The following is a 21,417-nucleotide window of genomic DNA, read 5'->3' as shown; positions in this document are numbered from 1 at the left end:
CAACCTCTTCAAGTGACTTCATGGAAGATCCTGTAGCCTTTGGGGTCCCAGTCTCACAGGAACTGCTTAAAGAACCGTCACTGACATTCCCCATTTTCCAAGGCCAGTCATATTTGCCCAGAGTTAGAGGCAGAACCTGGCATCTTGGTCCAGAGGTATAGGTTAGAAGGGGACTTTTTGTCATGTGCAGTATTTTGCCTCAGATCCACTTTCCTGTGGGAAAGCTCTTTTTAGCAAAAAGCTGGGGGTATTTGGATATTCTTATTTACTCTGGCGTGGCCAGAGAATAGGACATACTGCAGAGTTGATGTTAAAAACAAACAAACATAAAGGCAACTCACTATAATAAAGATAAGTATCAAGCATAGCCAAGAGCACAGTTCATAAATCAAAAATAACAGCCTTGAAAATTTTGGGTACACTTTCATTAAGTGCTTAAATTGGATAACACAGACTTGTGCTTAAATCCTCAATCGGAAACAATAAAATTATCTTTTATGACTATCTTCATGTTCTTTTGTGTTTTCTCGTTGTTGCTGTCTGAACCGGTATCCAGTGCATTCTCACAAAATTAGCTGTTTCCTTGTAACCTTTACCTCCACGTGTCTGCCTCTCTTCTTGCTTCCAGGATTGGGTCTTAGTGATATCTTCATCCCCAGGAGCTGGCACAGTGCCTGGTACAAAAATACACAATAAGTAGCTTCTGAGTGAGTTTCTTCAGAGCCTCTTAGCACCTCTCACTTCCCCAGAGCATGCGGGGCCCGCAGTGTTCTCTACCTCTGCGCTGTCTCCAGTGTGCACTAGGGATGCAGGTGTGACTCATCCAGTTTAGATAGCATCATAAGTGCAAGTAGTAACAACATTTGCTGAGTGTTAATGTGCCTGGTATAGGGGAGGGTAAATAATTTTCCCTCTACCCTTCTAGGTTCCTGGCCGAGACACCTCTCTCCATCCCCTGTGATAAAGACAGATTAATAAGAGAAAAACAAACCGAAGTTTATTAACAGGAATACCTCCTCTACACATGGGAGAGACCCAAGAAAACTGAGTAATTCCCTGAAATGGCCCAAGCCACCACCATAAATACCAACTTCAACTAAAGACAAAAGAAAAACATTGGGGCCCTAGCCAATTTGGTTCAGTGGATTGAACATCAGCTTGTGAACTGAAGGGTCCTGGATTTGATCCCGGTCAAGGGCACATACCTCAGTTGCAGGCTCAATCCCCGCCCTGGTCAGGGTGCGTTTGGGAGGCAACCAATCGATGTGTCTCTCTCACATCAATGTTTCTCTCTCTGTCTCTCCCCGTCCCTTCCACTCTCTCTTAAAATCAATGGGAAAATATCCTTGGGTGAGAATTAACAACACCAAAAAAAACCAAACAAACAAAAAAAAACACTGGGGAGTAGGGAGCCAGTTATGGGAGTTTTCCAGAAAAAGCCAGGTAAACCAGGGTAAGGTTGGTATACAGATTTCAGGTTCTCTTGTGATGTAGTCCTGCTTCCCTTTCTAGTACAGAGAGGGAGATACTTACACAGGGAAATTTCCATTACTAATGTAAATGTCCCTTACAAAACGATAGCTTCTCAATTTTCTGAGGTTTTCCTTCTCTGCTGGTTTTAATCAGCTCAAAACAGCCCTTCTGCCAAAGAGGCATATTTCATGGTGGTGCATTCTGCTGGCCTTCACTGGCACTATTTTAAGCCCTTGCCTCTTGTTCACTCATTAACTGACAATTACCTTACAGTTGGGATAAAGAGGACAACTCCATTTTAAGAACTGGCCAAATCATTTGGAGTGTCTTCTTTCAAAGCTAGTGAGTTCAGGGGGACCAGCCTGTAGGTCCTTTGCCTCTTGGAACCTCAGCAGCCCTTTGCACAAGGTGCTCCATCACATGCCCTGTGTCTCTTCCCAGGGTGTGAGATTGATGAGGCCGTTTGCACAGGCTTCTGCAGTGTGTAGGACAGGGTTGTGCAAATATAGAGCACGTCACTGAAGAGTGGGGATGGTGCTGCTCCACGTCCTGGCCTCCTGGCAGTATGCTGTGGAGGTAATCGGTCTTAATCATTTCAGTCCTCTCCACTGCTCTTGACTACGGAACATCTGCAGAGAAGTGGCGGGAGACTGCTTGTTCTATGAGAGCTACTGCAAATGCAGACTAGCAGAGTTAGAATTAGTGAGGTTCTGTCTCATCTAATAGTCCAAGGGTTCCTTGGCAGAAGGAGGACATAATTATAAGCCACACGATTACTCATTTCTTCCAGTCTTCATGAGTTGGTGGCAGTGATGTGGCTAACATCTCTTTATTAAATACATTTTGCTGGCCCCGGTCCTCTCCATTTGCCAGGGGAGCCAAAGCATATGTCAGTACAGTTCTCATAAACCTAATATGTAATCGTGTTGAACATTATTAGTTCCCATAAGGTTATGAAAAGTAGTCCTCACAGCCCTTCTAGACCTGAGTCAAATGGAAGTAGAAAACAATTGTACTTATTGAAAGTAAAGTGAGAAATAGATCACTTTACTCTTTGTAGTGATTTCAAAATAATTCAATTCTTTGTTATATTAATCAGACAGGAGTTAAAGATGCCTTATGGTTCAGCCTATGAGTGGCATGTGTCACTGTGTTAGTTTCCTGTGGCTGCAGTAGCAAAGCATGTTAAACAGAGGCTTAACAGAACACAACTTTATTATCTTACACTTCTACAGGTGAAAAGTCCAAATGGTCTCACCAGGCTAAAATCAAGGTGTCTGCAGGGTTGGTCCCTTCTGAAAGCTCAAGGGAAGAGTCTGTTTTCTTACCTCTCCAGCTTCCGGAGGCTGCCCCATGCCTTGGTGTGTGGCCCCTTCCTCCATCTTCAAAGCTGGCAATGGCTGGTCAAGTCTTTCTCAACTACATACTCTGACCCTGATTCTTCTTCCTCCCCCTGCTGCATTGCAGGACCCAAATGATGATAATGGGTTCACCTGGATAATCCAAAATAATCTTATTTTATGGGCAGCTTAAAACCATGAAATAGCATCCTTAATGCCCCTTGCCATGACACCCAATACATTCACAGGGCCCAGGAACATGAGTGTGGACATCTGTAGGGTGGGGACATTACGCTGCCTACCACGGGTTCTTTTCTCCCTACTTGACCACAACCCAGGCAAATAGCCTCAAACCAACTGCAAGGGAGGCTGGGGTTGGGATGGGTGAACACCTAGCCAGCCCCCAGTGCTAGGCTTTTCCAGAGCATCTCCAGTCATGGATCCTATTTTTCCCTGGATTTCCTGAAATCAGCCTCCCTTAACTCCAGGACAGCCCCACAGCTGCTCTGGGCCCGTCACCAGGCAGTCTGTCCTTTGTGTCACAGCCACATTGTGGAATGGAGTGCACACTACTGTGGAAGACAGAGCATGGCATGTCGAGCTCTGATCTGACACTCCACGGCCCAGGCCCACACAGCACAGCTCTCAATTTCATGGCCACCTCTGGAAAGTGAATGGAGTGCCCCTGTATGGTTTAACAACCTTCCCACCTTGACAAACTATGATTCAAAGTGCAGAATAGCAGTTCCCATCTTCCTCAGCTTTCTGAGACATCAGGGGTACAAGTTCTATAATTTATCCGGGGCTCATCTTTTAGCATAAGCCATGACTTCCACTCGCCACCCATGGACCTGAAAGACCCCACTTGGTCTCGGGAACAGGGTTCTTCTTGGGTTCCCCGTAACTCTTCATCTGGGGTGCCCAGTCTCCCCACAGGTTCTCTCTGCCTCTCCCACTTTCTCTTTGTGGGGCTCCCACCTCAGATCCAGCAGCCCCCACAGACATGAAGAAATGTTTGCTTGCCCAGGAGTCTTCCTTCTCCTGGTAGAGCCATTCTCTGCACTGAGATGGTCCTTTGGCCTTGTCCCTCCTCATCTCACTGGTCCCAGGGCAGGCCAGGTCCTTTCCCCTTTGCTTACCTGCCACTGCATGGCTGTGCCGGAGATGAGTAGGGTCACTCTTGGACTACTGTCCTGATGGTCTTCTGTGTTGTTCCCACCTGAACAGTCCTCTCCTATTTGGTAGATTGGCTTTCCTTTGAGTAACATTCCAGTAGCTCTCTCAGCAAGAACGAAACTGACATACACTTGCAAGTCTACCTCTAGCACCTGAGTCAGTGCTTTGGGGACATTTGTGTGAATTAACAGCCCCTCCCGCTTCCTGCTAAAACCCACACCCTGGTTCATGGGGCACTTACAGTCGTGAGCGGCCCTGGGGAGACCCCTTTCATCCCCCTGCCTGTCTTCCAGTGATGGGTCTTCCAGCCTGTTGAGCAGGAGTAGAGAGCGAGCTATCGGTGACTCCCTTTCCCAGGAGGCACCCCAACACCCGAGGGGCTGCCTGGCCATGGGAGTGTATGTGGTTAGTTGCTTCCTCATTATTTCTTACCTGGCCAAGTCTGACTGAGGAGCAAGCGTCCTTCACTCCCTTTGCCCCTTGGGCAGGAAGCTGCTCCACAGAGAACTTTTAACATCAAAGGCAAGTCCACCCCCACCTGGGCGCAGAGTGCCCAGAACCTGCCCACAGGCCAGCACTTTGTGTTTCTCTGAGGAGCAATGATACTCTGTTTCCTGGAAGGTCTGAGGAGGAAAGGCCTGCAGGGAGGGGTTCAGGGCACAGGCTGCTGGGGTCAGATCAGCTCTGCGGTCCTGGCTCTGTGACGGGGCCACTGGCTTCCCCCACTTCATGTCTGGGGACCTTCTCCCAGGGTTACTGTAAAGTGCGAGGACATGTGGCCAGTGGCACATAGCGAGGTGAAGAGCAGCAAAGTTAGTTATCCAGGCTCTGCAATTCTCCAGAAGCTTCCTTGCTGAGATGGTGCACTGACGCCGTCCTGGTGAGGGGGAGCTGACAAGGTCAGTGGAGAGCCGTGTGTGGAGCACTCTGCAGGGTGTCACTTACTCCTTCACAGCCCCATGAGTCGTGGTAGCATCTGCAGTTTACATATAAGGACACGGCAGTGAGGAGACATTGACATACCAAGGACTCGAAGACTGAAGTCTCTCCAAGTACTAGATGCCAATTGTTAAAACCCATTCAATGAGAGTAGATGACAGATGAACATTTGCCGTGTGCCAAGCCCCACTGGCAATGTGTCACGTGTGTTAGCTCATTTAGTCCTCAGCGAACCCCTGGGGGACAGGGAGAGAGCATTGTCACCCTTTCTTCACACACAGGGGACCCTGTGGCACAGATAGAGTTAGCAACTTGCCCAGACACATGCATGCACGCGAGCACATGGGCAGAGCTGAGACCTGAGCCCAGGAGTCTGGCTCGAGGATCCATGCCCTTAACCTCTGCCTGGCACTTCTGCTAGGAGGAAGCTTGTTATTCTTTAAATTTGAAGCTCTCATTTGAATAACAACCACAACAAAAATCTAGGATTTTTTTGTTATGTCTTTCATAAAAATACTTATATTTGCCAATATTCCACAAAGATTTCTGCAAAAATAATTCTGCTTTTATATTTTCACAAATGAAGAGTTGTAGTGTCAATGATAAAACAATCCCAATAAATACATGCTGTCATATTTTTGGCAGGATTTCAAGTTAAAATGAATCTGTCTCAGCCCTGAGTTATTATTTTTATTGCCACTTTTTATGGCTGCATTAATTACCACACATACTGTGAGAGATGGGTGAAGTTAATTGTTTTTATAAACTAAGTTAAAGGAAGGGCTAATGCAGAGTGATTGAGCTTTGTCATGTGGACTTACTTCAACAGAGGGGTGGACAGGCCACTCCGTGTGAGCTTCAGCTGACGGTTATTTGAAATGTCACCTGGACATGCATTGTTTTCTTTGTAGTCACTTGCACAGCCCTTTTTACTTTTGGTTTCTTGAAAACATCTGTGGGGGGTAAGGTGGGGGGGGCGGTGCTGAGCCTGGGGGCCATGAGTGCAGTTGCTTGGCTCTGCTTTCTCTCATATTCTTGCCTGTGCCAAGGCTACCACACGCCTCTGTCTTAGCCCATTTGGGCTGCTTTGACAGACTACCACAAACCAGTGGCTTATAAACAGCAGCTCTTCAGGCTGCAAGTCCAAGGTCAGGGTGCCATCAGATTTGGTATCTAGTGAGGGTCCGTTTCCTGGTTCTTCTCTGTCCTCACCTGGTGGAAGGGGCAAGGGAGCTCTCTGGGGTCTCCTTATAAGGGCTCTAACTCCATTTTTAAGAGCTCTACTCTCATGACCTAATCACCTCCCAAAGGCCCCGCCTCTAAACACCATCACATTGTGGATTAGGATTTCAATAGCCTCTTCTCATTCAGATTTGTAGATTTTAGGATGCTGCTCTAATCCCCTTTTTGCAGATGAAACAGCGAGACTTTAAGGGGCCGAGTCTGAGACCACATAGGTGAGGACATGGAGGAGCTTACTGACACAAAGCCCAGTCTAGTGACCACATAAGGCTGGTTTTCTTAAACAGGGCCAGCATTTCCAAACTCTATCCTGTGGAACACTATAGTCCTAAAGGATGATAACTTGGGATAAAAGTTCTGTGGTCAACGGCATTTGGGAAAGACAGCACACTGTGCCTCACAGAGCTTCATAATGCACACTAGGGGGCAAGAAATCTGGCTTGAAGAAACCCATTTAATGCTGTTCAACCTAGCATTTCCCACACTTAACAAATCCTAGAGTCCATATTTTTTTTGTTTTTTTCTTACAAAACAGTACTAATATATTAGCCATTGAGAAATGGAAATCAAACTACAATAAGATATCACTTCAGACCCACTAGGGTGGTAATGACTGAAAAGATAGATGGTAACAAGTGTTGGTGAGCATGTGGAGAAATTGGAGTCCTCAGACTGGTTGGAATAGAAATTGATGCTGTGGCTTTAGAGTTTCTCAAATGGTAAATATAGAGTTACTCTGTAACCCAGCTATTCCACTACTAAGTGTATACTCAAGAAAATGAAGGTATATGTTCATGTATCTACACAGAACCTTGTACACAAGTTGTTCATGGCTGCATCATTTACAACAGCCAATGAAGAAACAACCAAATGTGTATCAGCAGATGATTGGATGAACTAAATGTGGTCTACCCAAGCAATGGAATATTATTCAATCATAAAAAAGAATGAATACTGACACATGCTACAACATGGATGATCCTTGAAAACATTATGCTGGATGAAACAAGCCAGTCAGCAGAGGCCACACATTTTATGATTCCATTGATGTCAGATGTCCAGAATAGGCAAATCCAGATGACTGGTTGCTGGGGGAGAGGACGGATTAGGGGGTGACCACTTGTGATTTGGGGTTTCTGTTTGGGGAGATGAAATGTTCTCAAGTTGATCGTATCGATGGTTGTACAACTCTGAATACACTCAAATACCATTGAGTTGTACGCTCTAAATGGATGAATTGTATGTGAATTATATGTCAAGCTGTTTTAAAAAACTAACTTGACATCCACCAGCACTCGGTTTCACAGCACAGTCTGGGGAGGGCTTCAGCAGACGCCTTGGCTGCCACCTGAGCAGCCTCTGTGAATGTGGCAGCAGCTGCCCCATGTCACCTGCAGCTGTGTCACCCCATCAGAAGCATCATTGGAGACAAATGCTGTATGATTTCACTTACAGGTGGAATCTAACAAACAAACTCATAGATACAGAGAACAAACTGTTATTTGCTAAAGGGGAGAGGGTGAAAGATGGGTGGAAAGAGGGAGTGGATCAAGAAGTACAAAGTTCCAGTTATAAAATAAGTCATGGGATGTAAAGTACAGCATAGGGAATATAGTCAATGATATTGTAATAACTATAGTGACAGATGAGTACTAGACTTACCATGGGAATCACTTTGTGTAAGGTTTGTAAATGCTGAGTCACTGTGATGTACACCTGAAACTAATATCATATTGTATGTCAACTATAATTGAAAAATAAAAACTAATGCAGGACTAGTCAGAATTTTTTTTTTAAATCATCATCATTATTTGAGAAAGTATCACAGGGCAGGGATTCAGTAGGATCTTGTTGTGTCAAGAAGACATGCAGGACCTAAAGCAACAGCCACTCTGTCCAATGATTCGTACTCTGGTTACACTACTGCTCTTATGAAATACTTATGAGACCAAAAGCAAACAGGAGCCATGGGGAGTTTCTAAGTGGATCTGTAGTAAGGCTGGGCTGAGTGCTATGTCATAGTGACTCTTCCCCCAACAGCACTAACTTTCTGTTAATCACTGCCATTGATGCCAGGTTATCTGAACTAACTGGTGGCCATGGGGCAACTAAAAACTTTGGAGCTGGTTCCCCTGATCCTCCGGAGGTTCCGTTTCCACACTGACCACACCCTCTTCGCTATCTTTCTAGTGAAAGCTGGTGGAATGCGAATCGTGCAGAAACACCCGCATTCTGGAGACACCAAAGAAGAGAAAGACAAGGACGAGGAGGAGTGGGAGACCGAGCCCAGGTAGGAGAGTGCTGGTGAATCTCGGGCGTGTGACACAAATAACTTATTCAGTTACACATTAATGTTTGTTCTCTGTCCTGTGCTTCTGATAACTCCTGGGCTATTTGGGGCCCCTGCTGTGTATTTTTCCTTTTCTAATCAGCAGGAGGGGTGGGGTGGGGTGGGGGGAATATTTGTGTTCTCAGCCTGGGGAGGAAAGGGGCACCTGGAACACGCCCTCCCTGGCTGCATCTGAGCATATGCCTTCAATCTGTGGGCAGCAGCCTGGAGACCTTGAAAATGCCATATCAGCTGAATCTTGGGTAGGCCTGGTGTTCTGTGCAGCCAGGGGAGAGAACTGTTGATTGTAAAAAGGTCCACATGCATTTGGGCTTTCCCAGTTCTTCAGCCAAATCGAGAATCAGCACAGCCACACCCAGGTGTCCCTAAATGACATCTCTGTCCCAGCCCCTTTGGTCCCAGATAGCTCCTCTCCCTGCATTACAGCTTGTCTCCCTGCATTCCCCCATCTCTGTTAATGAACTATTTTCCTTGGAGGTTCTGATGTCAAGTTTGGTTCAAGGACCTCGGTATCAATCTGTATCCTCCCACCTTATAATAGACATGCACCAGAAATGCATATGCCTCCCTGAGCTTGTCCACATAGAAGAACGTGATCACTGAGCTTTCTACCTTACAACTTGTCGCTAGACGGTGTCTCCCCCAGAGGAGGAAAGAACGTGTAGGAAGGGTGTGGAAAGCAGCTAACCTGTATTCCTGTGGATTAGGCGCATTGTTTAGTTTCAGTCCAGTAGTCCTTAATAGGAGGTGGTATTCTCCTGCTCTACCCATGGGAAACTCAAGTCCAGAGAGACGATAAACTTGCCCACACTGTGTGCCTTGCAAGTGGATGGGACAGGAATTTAAACCCAAGCCTTACAGGGTCCTGAGCAGGCCAGGCTTCCAACTGAATTGCTCCCACAAGCTTGTGCCCCCTAAAAAGGAACATGCATATTCTTGGTGGCCCCATGTGGGCCCCACAGGTCCGCTCATGTATGTGCTGAATCTCTGGATATTTTCTGCAATCTTTGGATGCTATGAGTTGCCCTGCAGTCACTTGAGGGATAGACAAAATTTGGGGCGAAGTTCCTGAGTGACTCTTTCCCATTTTAAATCATGAGATCAGCAACCTGAAGGTCCAGCCAAGTTCCGGTTTTAAAAGAAGTGGTTTAAAGAAAACTAGCATTATCTTCCTCACCAGCTATTTTCACAAAGCTGTGTTTGTAACATAACAGCATCAGTAACACCTAGAGATCCACAATCCTGGGTCTGAAAATCTTGTGGCCTGCTTCAGTTCAGTGAAAAATTTAGGGGTTTTTGGACCAGTGATACAGATTGTAGGAGAATAAAAGAGTGCACATTCCAATCAGAGCCCTTAGTGGGGTTTCGGGCAGTGTATTGTGACCTGGTGTGATGTTCACATTTTCAAATCTACATGCTTGGGTCAGTTCAGATTAAGTTTTGCTTCTGTACGAGTTATAAGGAAACTGAACTTTCAGAAGATCCTTGAATGGAGGATGAGAGCATGTGGGCCTGGTGGTATTTCTGCACTAGAAAACCTAGGATGTCCTTTCTTCATATCCACTTGTTTCCTTAAGAGGGAAGAAAGAGGATGAGAGAGAAAGCCATGCCTGGAAAAAAAATTCCAGAAAGTTCATGTGATTGTAAGTGGCAGAAGGTACAAATAGCTTTTTCCTATGTAGCAGTGTCAATACAGTGAGAGGTGATAGTTTATTATCATGTTTAGAAATGAGGACATAACAGCCCATGTGTTTTCTTTCTATTGATTTTTTTCATGAGGTGGAATGTGGCATTTATGGAAGATGCGCCGTTTAAATAAATATGCCAAAGAATGAATGATTGCAGAGAAGGGAGCGGGCACCCAGGACTCTAGAGTTTAGCATCGCGCTCACCACAAAGGTGTGTTCTCTCTGGAACCAAGGATTGTGTAGCAGGCTGACTTCAGAGTAGGGTTTGCATAGCACATGAGCAAGGGTTCTTTGTTCCCTGCAGCCCAGTGGCTGTCATAGGTTTCCTGTAGGTGTGCTCGCTCTTGTCCTCCTGACTTCAGCTTCGCTCTTGACATACCATGGGCAGGTGGGTGGGGTCAGCCTCCGTGGAGTCAAGCTGTTGACCTATGTTCTGTGTACCTGGTGCTCTGTGTACCGGTTTACTTCCACCACCGGGCTCTCCCCGTGTTCTCCCGGGCTGACTGAACAGTTCTAGTCAGTCATCCTCCCTAATATTTTAGAGTGCAACGAGTCTGGCCCTGTTCCAGCAGCTTAGAGGGGGCAAGTAACTTTTCGAAGCTCACGCAGTAATGATTGGCTGAGCCAGCATCCTAGCAGTGGTGGCTGGGTCCAGAGACCTCACCCTTAGCCACTAGGCTGTGCTTACCAATGGTGTGCCTGCTTTGTGCTGGGCACTGCTGAGTGCTTCACGTTGAGTTTAAAGCTCACACACCTATGCGTTGATATGACTGTGACCATGAGAGAGATGAAGAAACCAAGGCTTAGGAGGCTCTCCAACCCAGTGATACACAGCTGGCAGTGGCCAGGCCAGGAGTCATCCCTCAGTCTGTCTTGACTTGGATGCCCCTGCCTCTAATATGCTACTGAAGTCCCCTGAATTGGCAGAATACTTCTAGGATCAACATAGACTGTGACTCTGGATCCCCTTATAAAATAAACGAATAAATTATGGGGTTGCCCATAACCGTTTCCATATTCCTCAAGCCCATAATCCTACCCGTGCAGCCTCACATCAGTAGGTGGTCTAATTGTCAGGGTAAAACGAGGTTTCAGTGACTAGAAACACTTCACATATGGAAAGGCCTATCTTTACTGCAGAATTTGTCAAACATTTAATTATTCTCTTGGAAACGTCATGGTGTGTGACTTCCACATCACATTACCCTCATCCTGAAGTTTGTATGTTTTCAGGTTTGGATTCAAGTGTTCTCTGGATATGAAAACAAGTACATGGTCTCTGGTGCCAATTTCCTCCCTTGCAAAACACTTGGCTTTTCTTCCCATAGTTTTTTAAACTGGTTTTATGTTTACCCATTCATCTCTGGTGGCTCCCTTCCTCATTAATCTGATAATCAAGTACTGATTACAGGGACAATGAACAACTAGAGCATTAAAGAGGTTGTTCTGTGACCAAAAGTACTAATACCACAGCTTTTACTTGTAATTTTTTATTGCAAATATTTATACAACTCTTAATCCTTTCAATCTTAAGTTTTTCAGAGATTTACAAATAATTTCCCACGTTGTCAAATTGTTTTGAGGTGCTACATGTTTTTTAAAAGCAGGGGGAGGGATGTAGCAGAACTCTGAAAATGTTGCTCGAGAATTTCCATCCAGCAGACTTCTAGTTACCTGTGGCCCTTCACATCCAAGAGGAGTAATAGGCTTCACTGTTATTAACTAACTAGAGGCCCAGTGCACGAATTCGTGCATGGGTGGGGTCCCTTGGCCTGGCTGGTGATCGAGGCCTATCGGTGGGCCGGCCAGCTGTGGGGAGGGGCCTTCGGGAGGTTGGCTGGCCAGCCGGGGAGGTAGGGGGGGCACGGGAGCGCACTGACCCAGGGGGCAGCTCCTGCGTTGAGCATCTGCCCCCTGGTAGTCAGTATGCGTCATAGCGACTGGTTGACTGGCCGTTCCAGTCATTCCGGTTGTTTGGTCTTAATGGTCGCTTAGGCTTTTATATATATAGATACTTTCCTGAGTGGCTGCTGGTTTCTATCTTAGAACTGGCCCAATTAAGGAAAGCCGTGATTTTCCTCAAAGCCTTTTGTTAAGCAAGTTGCATTATGTAAAGAAGTTGCAGACATAGCATGGAAATCAGGACTCAGTAGGAGCCACTAAAGAAAACAGTTTAGTGTCGAACATGTACTGAAGTCCTGTCAAGTACAAAGCCCAAACATGAATCTGGCTTGATACAAGATAAAACAAGATAGGTGACAGGAAGAATGAACTAGAAATGGAAGGGTTTAGGTGTGGACTGGGAGTGGGCTGAGCTCAGTTCTTTACAGCTCTGATTAGGATTGCAGTCCTGTTTCACATAACCCAAAAATAAGCATACAGTTCAAACCACCCGTCATGTGGGAAAGACCTGTATTGGGATACAAGCATTAACAGATGAACCTAACTGTAATACAAATGTTTACATAGTTACTATAACCAATTGAAAGGAGTGAAAAGAAAAAAACCTAACCTAAGAAACTTTGGATACAGTATTTTCATTAAGTACTATAAGGTTAAAAAAAATCATAAATGGTATACTCCAGTTAGTAAATGTGTTTCTTATAGGAGTATATTGGGTTAGCGATTCTGAAATTGCTTGATGTGTATACTAAGATTGAACAAATAAGGAAGTATATTGTGGGTAGTGAGAGCCAAGTTGCTCACTGTCAGAGAAAGAGGTTACAAATAGGCAAGGGAGAAGATTAAAATGAACTTTGTGGTGTTGGGTTGGAATTGGAAGTATTAGTATGAGCTCCTAGTTTTAAATAGATGGATGGATGGGTGGGTGGATGGATGATGGGTGGTTGGGTGGTTGGGTGGTTGGGTGGATGGATGGATGGATAGGTAGATGGATACATGTTTGGATGCATGGATGCATGAATGGATAGATGGATGGATAATAGATATATACTCATATACATACATGCAGAAATAGATCAAGATGGGGAGGATTAGTATGCACACCTATTGTTCCCAGCTGTGTTCACTGAGAAGATCTAAAAAAAACCAAAAAAAACAAAAACTGACACCCATGTACCCATGAGCATCCTGAGGGCCCAGATCTTGGTTTTAAATGCCATTACCCAATCAAGGGAACCAGGGTTTCTTGGAGAAGTGGTTAATTCCAGGGCCAGAGCAGGAAAAATAAATGTAAATAGATTTGCATGTTCCAAGCAGGAATAACGTGTAGTGCCAGAGCCTGAGGAAGTGCACTAAGCAGGATGGGGCTTGTCAGAACAGCACAGGCACCAGCGTGAAGGCACCCGAGTTGGCTGGGAGCACGCTGATGGCATTGGAGAGGCTGCTAGGGAGGGCGAGTCTGTCTGTGCTTACAGTCTGCAGTCCGTCCTAATGGCAGCACCACTCTCCGTGGCTCTGCAAGGGCTCAGAGGAACTCACTCTTACCCCATTTTAGTGGGCAGAGCCTCCTCCTAGTCTAGCTTCCTCTTTAGGAGCAATGTGTCTGCTTCCTGGGGCTGCGTGCAAAGGACCACAAACTGGTGGTTTAAACTATAGAAATGTATTCCTTCCAGCTCTCGAGGCCTGAGGTTCCAGGTCAGGGTGTCAGCAGGGTCACGCTCCCTCTGAAACATGAGGGAGGATCTATTCAGGCCTCTTCTGCAGCTGTTGGTAGCTCCCCAGCTGGTGGCAGCATAACTGTTACCTTCACCTGGTGTTCTCCCGTGCCTGTCTGCATCCAGTTTCCCTTTCCATAAGCACCCAGGCATATTGGATTAGGGGCTCTCCCTACTTTAGTATGACCTCATCTTAACTAATTATGTCTGCAACAACTGTTTCCAAATAAGGTCACATTCTGGGGACTGGGGCTAGGGCATTACCATAGGAATCTGGGGCGGGGGACACAATTCAACCCATTACAAGCAGGCAGCACCTCATGCCACTAGGCATCGGTTGGCAGTCCCCAGCTCCGTTGACAGGCCAGCAGCAGTGGCAGTATAATAATAATTTATTAGCTGAGGCCAGCGGACAGTTGCCCAGTTGAGCACAGTCTGCCTCCTTGGACAGGTGATGCTCTGAGACCAGGGTGGGGGCTCAGGCTTGATCATGCAGCCCGTCAATTTAAAGACTGGTTTGTGTGCCTGCACCCCAATAAGTGTATATTCATTTCAAATTATACCTCATACAATCCTAACATTATATAAATTATAAAATGGATGCAAATGGATATTAATGTGTTAGATAAAGTTGAAATAAGCACTACTTCAATGTTGTGCTCATCATTATGAGTTTATAATATTAGTTACTGCTATCTCAAGGTCCCTGGAGGTGAGGGTTCTCATTGATGATTTAGGTTTAAATCTAAATTTCTAATGACCTTCTTGGTGATTTCAGGCTTTGTGGGGGAGGCAGCTTCTTGTCAAATCTGATTAGATGTGTAATGTGGCTCATGAAGTACTTAAACTAGGACACGTGTAACTTTTTTATTATTGTTCACTTGTGTTTTTATCCTCCAACAGTTTGTTGTGCAGGAATTTTTTTAAGCTACTTGTTAATTTTGTAAAATTTATGTAAAATCCATTCATAATACATTTGAGTACAGTTCTAGGTGCTTGGGATATATCAAGGATAAAACTAGAGAATGTAGTTCACTACCCCATTAGCCAGACAGTGTCGTATAGATGTTGCAGGACATTGGAAGCAGCTGAAGGGGTGCAGGGACCTGCAGGTGGTGCCCCACTCCTTCCTCCAAAGCCCTGAGGACCGTCAGGCAGACAACAAGACAGTCCACATAGTAAATTGGGAGAAAGCTTAATTCATCTGGTGTTTTTGTTAGCTAAAAATAATGTAAATAGATTCGCATGTTTATCTCATTTGTCCTCTCAAGCACAAAGAACTGCCTTGTCCTTGATTGCTTAGTGGTGGCTCCACTACCAGTGTTCCTGTTGAATGCGGTATAAATTAAACATTTCCCCTGAAGCCTGTGGCTATGTATATATTAGGATGATCAATAGGAACACAACCGTGTGCATTTTAAAAAAATGTTTCCCAGAACTGCCCAATGAACACAGAGTATGATGTGTGTGACCCAGCACGTTGTGTCCTAGAAGTCATGGGCTTTAGCCTTGTCAGGAACTCAGTCTCTGAGTTCTTTTTTCATGAAGATGAGCACCAGAGGAAGGCACAAGGCTGACAGGTAGCAAGTCAAAGGCTCGCTGCTCTGCCAAGGAAGGGAGCATATGGGCCTCCATATGTCACAGGCGCCGGGCTGGACGCCTTGGGTTTGGGAGGGAGAAGGAAAGTGCTGAAGGCCCAGCTTTTCTCCAGTGCCCAGGCTGCTGGTAACTAGGTTGGAGGCAGTGTTGGCACAACATCTGGTTCCGGAACAGATGCGGAAATCAGGTGTGATTGATGAGCTTCTGAGCACCCCTTCTGGCTCCCTCTCCCTTCGCTGGCCTCCAACCTCCTTACAAGACTGTCACTCCCCTCCACACCGGGAGAGCTCCTCTTATCAGATGGAAGGAGAGGAGGAAGGAAGTGGAGCTATCAATTTTCCCCTCCAGACACTGCTCTGCACATCTGCCTGGCGGCCTGGCGGCAGCCTCTTGGAACGGATGACTCTTTTGTTTTTTACAGTGTTGCTCAAAGGATTGCAGTATTTATCAACAGTGTTTTCTTATTACATAAACATGTGAACTGAATTTAAATAAACTCTCCAGTGGTTGGATTTTATAGGATGAAACATGTACTAACTTCATAGAATAATGCTGCGTATAAGAATAACTACAGAGAAACAAGAGCCTTTATTGAGTTTATTACATTACAGTTACTATGCCTGAAATTTTTAAACCCTCTATTTAAATAGACTCCATTGACTTCAACTGTCTCAGAATGCAGAGCACTCAAAAAATGCAGTACTAACCCCCCCTTATCCACAGGGGACACGTTCCAAGACCCCCAGTGGATGCCTGAAACTGCAGATAGTACCAAGTCCTAGAGATACTATGTTTTTCTCCTCTACATACAGACTTATAAAGTTTAATTTATAAATTAGGTATAGTGATTAACAACAATAACTAATAAAATAGAACAATTATAATTTAATGTAATAAAAGTTGTGTGAATGATTTGGGGACTATTATTAAGTAAAATAAGGGTGACTTGTGCACAAGCACTGTGATGCCACCACAGTGGCTCTGATAATTGGGGTGACTATAGGTGACTAACAGGCAGGAGCGTCTGCAGCATACAGCATGGAGATGCTGGACAAAGGGATGACTCACATCCCAGGGGGAAATGGATGGGGCAAAACACCAAACTGGTAAAGATCCACAAAGTTTTTTATGTTAAAAAGAAGTATTTGTCCCCTTCTGGCTATATCTCCAAAAGAAATGAAAAAGAGATCTCAAATATTTGCACAAATTTGCAGCAGCACAATTTATGATATCCAAGAGGTAGAAACAGTCCAAATGTCCATTGACAGAAGATTGGATAAACAAAACATGGTATATCCATACAGTGGAATGCTATGCGACCTTAAAAAGGAAAGAACCCTTATCCCATCTACAACATGGATGCTACGTGAGGTAAACTAGTCACAGAGGGACAAACTAGTCAAATTCATAAAGACAGAAAATAAAATGGGAGTTGCCAGGGGTGGTGGGGAGGGGCAAGAGGGAGTGTTGTTTAATGGGCATAGAGTTTCAGTTCTGCAAGACAGAAGGGCTCTGGAGGTCTGTGTCACAGCAATGTGAATATACTTAACACTACTGAACCGTATACTAAAAGTGGTTCTGATGGTAAAGTTTATGTTATATGTGTTTTGCCACAATAAAAAACTTGTTTTAGAAGAAACAAAAAAAGAAGACCTCACTGCTGTGGACAGCAATTTGGTGGTTCCTAAAAAAGTTAAACATGGAATGGAGTGACCCAGCAACTCCACTCCTAGGTATATATCCAAGTGAACTGAAACAGTGTTCAAACAAAAGCTTCTACGTGAATGTTTATCACATTATTATTCACAGCAGTAAAAAAGTGGAAACAAGCCAAATGCCCACCAAATGATAACTGGATAAACAAAATATGGCATATCCATATAGTGGAATATGATTCAGCCATCCTATATAATAATGTGGTAATATGTAAATTGACCATCACACCCTCACATCACAATATGGCCACCCCCACATTCTCACAAGATGGCCGTCCCCATGACGTCACAAGATGGGCACCCGCATGTCATGAGTCACAAGATGGCTGGCAGGGGAGGGCAGTTGGGAGCGACCAGGCCTGCAGGGGAAGGCAGTTGGGGGGGACCAGGCCTGCAGGGGAGGGCAATTAGGAGCAACCAGGCCTGCAGGGAAGGGCAATTGGGAGCGACCAGGCCTGCAGGGGAGGGCAATTGGGAGTGACCAGGTCTGCAGAGGAGGGCAGTTGGGGGCAACTGGGCCTGCAGGGGAGGGCAGTTGGGGGTGATCGGGCTGGCAGGGGAGCAGTTAGGTGTCAATCAGGCCAGCAAGGGAGCAGTTTGGGGCAATCAGGCAGGCAAGCAGTTAGGAGCCAGCAGTCCCAGATTGTGAGAGGGATGTCTGACTGCCAGTAGGATTGGGCCTAAACTGGCAGTCAGACATCCCCCAAGGGGTCCCAGATTGGAGAGGGTGCAGGCTGGGCTGAGGGCCACCCCCCCCCCCTCCCCCCGTGCACAAATTTCGTGCACCGGGCCTCTAGTAAAAAAAGAATGAAGTGCTGACACATTACAACATTGGATGAACCTGGAAAGTATTATGCTAAGTGAAAGAAGCCAGACAAAAAGGCCACATATTATATGATTCCATTTATATAAAATGTCCAAAATAAGCAAATCCAAAGAGATATAAAGCAGATACCTGGCTGGGGAGAGGGAGAGGGAGAGGACTAGGGAGTGACTGTTTAATGTGTTCTGTGGGGATGATAAAAATGTTCTGAAATTAGATAGGGGTGACAGTGGCGTAAGAGTCAGTATATTAAAAGAGCCACTGAATTGTACTTGAAGCTGGTTCAAATGGTGGCTTATATGATATGTGAATAGTACCGCAATTAAAGAGAAGTCCTCATGCGTGAAAGGTTGGGCACCAGGGCTGTAATCCAATCCACGTTTTCTTAGCTGGGAAAGTGAGAGTGAACTCTGGTGGCATGACTCTGGAAGGCCGTGGCTGCAGTACTTGGGGGACACCAGGACCTTCATGCAAAGGTGGGGAAAGGCATACTCTCCGCCGCAAGCAGCAGCACATCTCAGCTCAAACTGGACCTGAGCAAGGACAGGCTGTCTCCTGTGACAAGCCCTAGGGTAGGGCTGGCTGCAGGCAAGTGAGGTCCCTCGGGCTTGTTCAGGTCCACCTCTGCACCACTGGGAGCTCTGCCTTCCTCCTAGAGTGGCTTCTGCCACAGGTGGGTGGTAGGGTGACCACAGCAGGTCCAGCTTTCACATCCAAACATGTGGTATCCAGAGGAAGAAATGGGCATCTCTTCTTGAGTCTCTTTTGGATCAAGAAAAGCTGCCAGGAGCTAACAAACCTATTGGCCAGAATTGGGTCACAGGGCTCTCTCTAACTGAAACATTGCTGAGATGGTCTCAGACCTATGGTTTGAGCAGTGTGGTTGTTGGGGAGTCAGTCACCAGTACTGTAGGCTGTGTGAGCCATGTGGAGGCCAGGCCAGATAAGTCTCCTGGAGTCGCGGGGAGAGCAGGCTCTCAGGTCTACACAGAAGAGGAGTGAAGTCCCAGGAGGACAGCAGAGCCAGAGGACAGAACCTCGGCCTGGAGCCTGGAGATCAAGGTTCTGGACCCACAGCACAGGGTTCAGGATCCCAGGCCAGTGAGGCCAGCAGCAAGAGGTCAGAGCCTAGGCCCAGGGTCTGAATAAGGACTGGCCTCTGGTCAATGCCACAGAAAGATCCCCACCTCCAAGTGTGGTGCCACTCTCTTAAAGCCACACCCAGTCCCCAGAGCTTGCATGTTTGAACCCAAATATGGACATAGTAGTGGCCATACACACTTCTAATGAAAAATGGAGGACTTTGTGAATAAGACAAAATCTTCTTAAAGGTTAGTCCCTACAGGCACCATCAGAAGTAACCAAAGAGCACTGGTTAAGTTACTAGAATAGCATTGTCCCCCATTCTTCTGGTAGATTTTTATGGAACAGAGAATTTTTGTGCCCCAATAATTTTTTCAAACAGCAGCCTTTAGCTGCTTTCCCAGTGCACACACATCCCAGTGTTCACTTCCCTGCTCGTGGCCGTTCATTTATTCACACAGCATCTGAAAGCACCTGCTATGTGCCAGGCACGCTGCGCCACAAATGGGACACAGTGAACAAAACACAATCCCTCTTCTCACAGAGCTTACAGTCGGGTGGGGGCGCCAGACTGTGCACACCTAGGCATGAATGTATGTATGTGCTGTGCAAGTAGAGCTAGCAATGAGCTTACAGTCAGGTAGGGGTGCCAGACGGTGCACACCTAGACAACTGAATGCATGTGTATGCTGCACACGTAGAGTTAGCAGTGCTATGAAGGAAAACAAAGCAGGAAAAGGGACACAAGTGCCCCTCATCTTCTAGGAAAACAGCTCATGGAGGATGGTCCAACAGATGTTCCTAACCACCATTGATGCAGGCAGGGCCTTCTGCACAGGCATTCACAGTGGGGAGGAGAGGAATGAAGTGGGCTGGGGCTGCTGTCCTGGCACCTCTGTCAGACAGTGTCCTCACAAGCCCACGGTGTGTTTCAGCTCGCTTAGTTATGCTCATGCTGATCTCCAGGCGAGCCAAGCACTTTTGCTCCACTGTTGATGTGGGGCCTCTGGAAAGATGAGTTTTCTATGAGGGGAAGCCAGAGTGGGATCTGTGTGGAGATGGCTTCAAGAATGATGGTCAAGCCTGAGGCTAAGGAACTTGCAAATAAGGCACCATCATTATGGGTTATTTGGTGTGCTAGTGGGAAGGTGGTGGGCTGTGGCCTCCTTGGGAGGACCGTAAGGCACTAGAGAAAAAAGTGTGTCTGGGTCTACAAGGATTTGTCCAAAAAATTGGACTGCTAACATAAACCTCTTATTCTGTATAACTTTGAATTTATATGTCAGGACTAAAGATTAAAGGTGTGAGCGTGAAGATTATAAATGACATCTAAGTGTTCCTTGTAGCAAGTTCTCTCAATGTGATGATGAAATTTAGAGCATCTTGGGGCCAGTCTTACTGAATGGAGAGAAGTAATTGCTGGGTACTCTTCGGGGGGGGGGCGGGGGGGGAGTCGTCGTGGGAGGTGGAAAATGAAGGGGAGGAAAGCTAAGATGATAGAATAGAAAATATGCAAGTTCAGATATGGGCACCTATTTTTGAAGGTGGCAGTTGAGTATAAAGTTTGTTTGATTATAGGAGTACTAATTAGTTCCATTTATTTATTTAACAACATTCCTACCTACAGAATAGCTGACCTCTGCTGCTCAGGTTAACTTTTGCTACACATGGATTCAGAAAAGCAGACACTCTATTGGAAAAAGGGTTGTTGATATCCTGCAATATTGTTGAGTTCTGTGGTTGAGGGGGAAAGTAGGACAATTAGCAACATGAGTGTTGTTAACTAACATGCTGTTTAATTAACAAGGAAAAGTTGAGACTCTCTGATAGACAGACATATGGGGAGACTGGACTGGTCTGGGAGAGACGTAAATAGGCATTTTGGAAGGGCAGGGCAAATGTGCTGATGCTGGAGGGAGGGCTGGCTAGACCCCTGCCCCTGCTGCATCCTCTCCATGTCTCCCCTCTCTTCACTCACACTTTGGCATAAGGGCTCCGTGTGGAGGATATCTCTGCATGTGGGTTTTGGCCAAAAACTCCTATCTTCAAGCAACATATGTTCCTCCTGGTTTGCAATTAATTTCAACCTAGGAGTTTGATGAGTATATCCATTTACCTGGACTTATTGGCAGGTCAGGTTTCTAAATAACATTCATGGACCATTGAGACTATAAATCAGTAGCACTGCTTTAGTTTCTTGAACCCAGGATCTACCACTCTATACATCAATTTATATATCATTTCCCTGAAATTCTGAAAAATAAGGCAAAGAAATGGAATATTGGTCCACCAGAGGTCTCCATTGCTATCTTTTCTGCCTGTCCTTTTGTACTCAGTCAGTGAATCTTTTCCCCAACATTTTAAGTAACTCT

The 21,417-nt window shown here is 45.8% G+C and overlaps 1 protein-coding gene across 1 annotated transcript in view; it reads left to right on the top strand.

Annotated features, from left to right (window-relative positions):
• Window positions 1-21,417, top strand: part of DAP (death associated protein) — a 48,897-nt gene that overhangs the window by 1,926 nt on the left and 25,554 nt on the right. The window contains exon 2 of the mRNA XM_070411898.1: window positions 8,361-8,460. Coding sequence (XP_070267999.1) covers window positions 8,361-8,460 — 100 coding nt within the window. The remainder of the gene's footprint in view (window positions 1-8,360; window positions 8,461-21,417) is intronic.

The sequence above is a fragment of the Myotis yumanensis genome, unplaced genomic scaffold (assembly GCF_028538775.1).
Source record: "Myotis yumanensis isolate MYYU_CA2020_CCGP unplaced genomic scaffold, mMyoYum1.0.hap1 SCAF_4, whole genome shotgun sequence".
Classification (NCBI taxonomy): domain Eukaryota; kingdom Metazoa; phylum Chordata; class Mammalia; order Chiroptera; family Vespertilionidae; genus Myotis; species Myotis yumanensis.
This window is presented reverse-complemented; position numbering and strand designations above follow the sequence as displayed.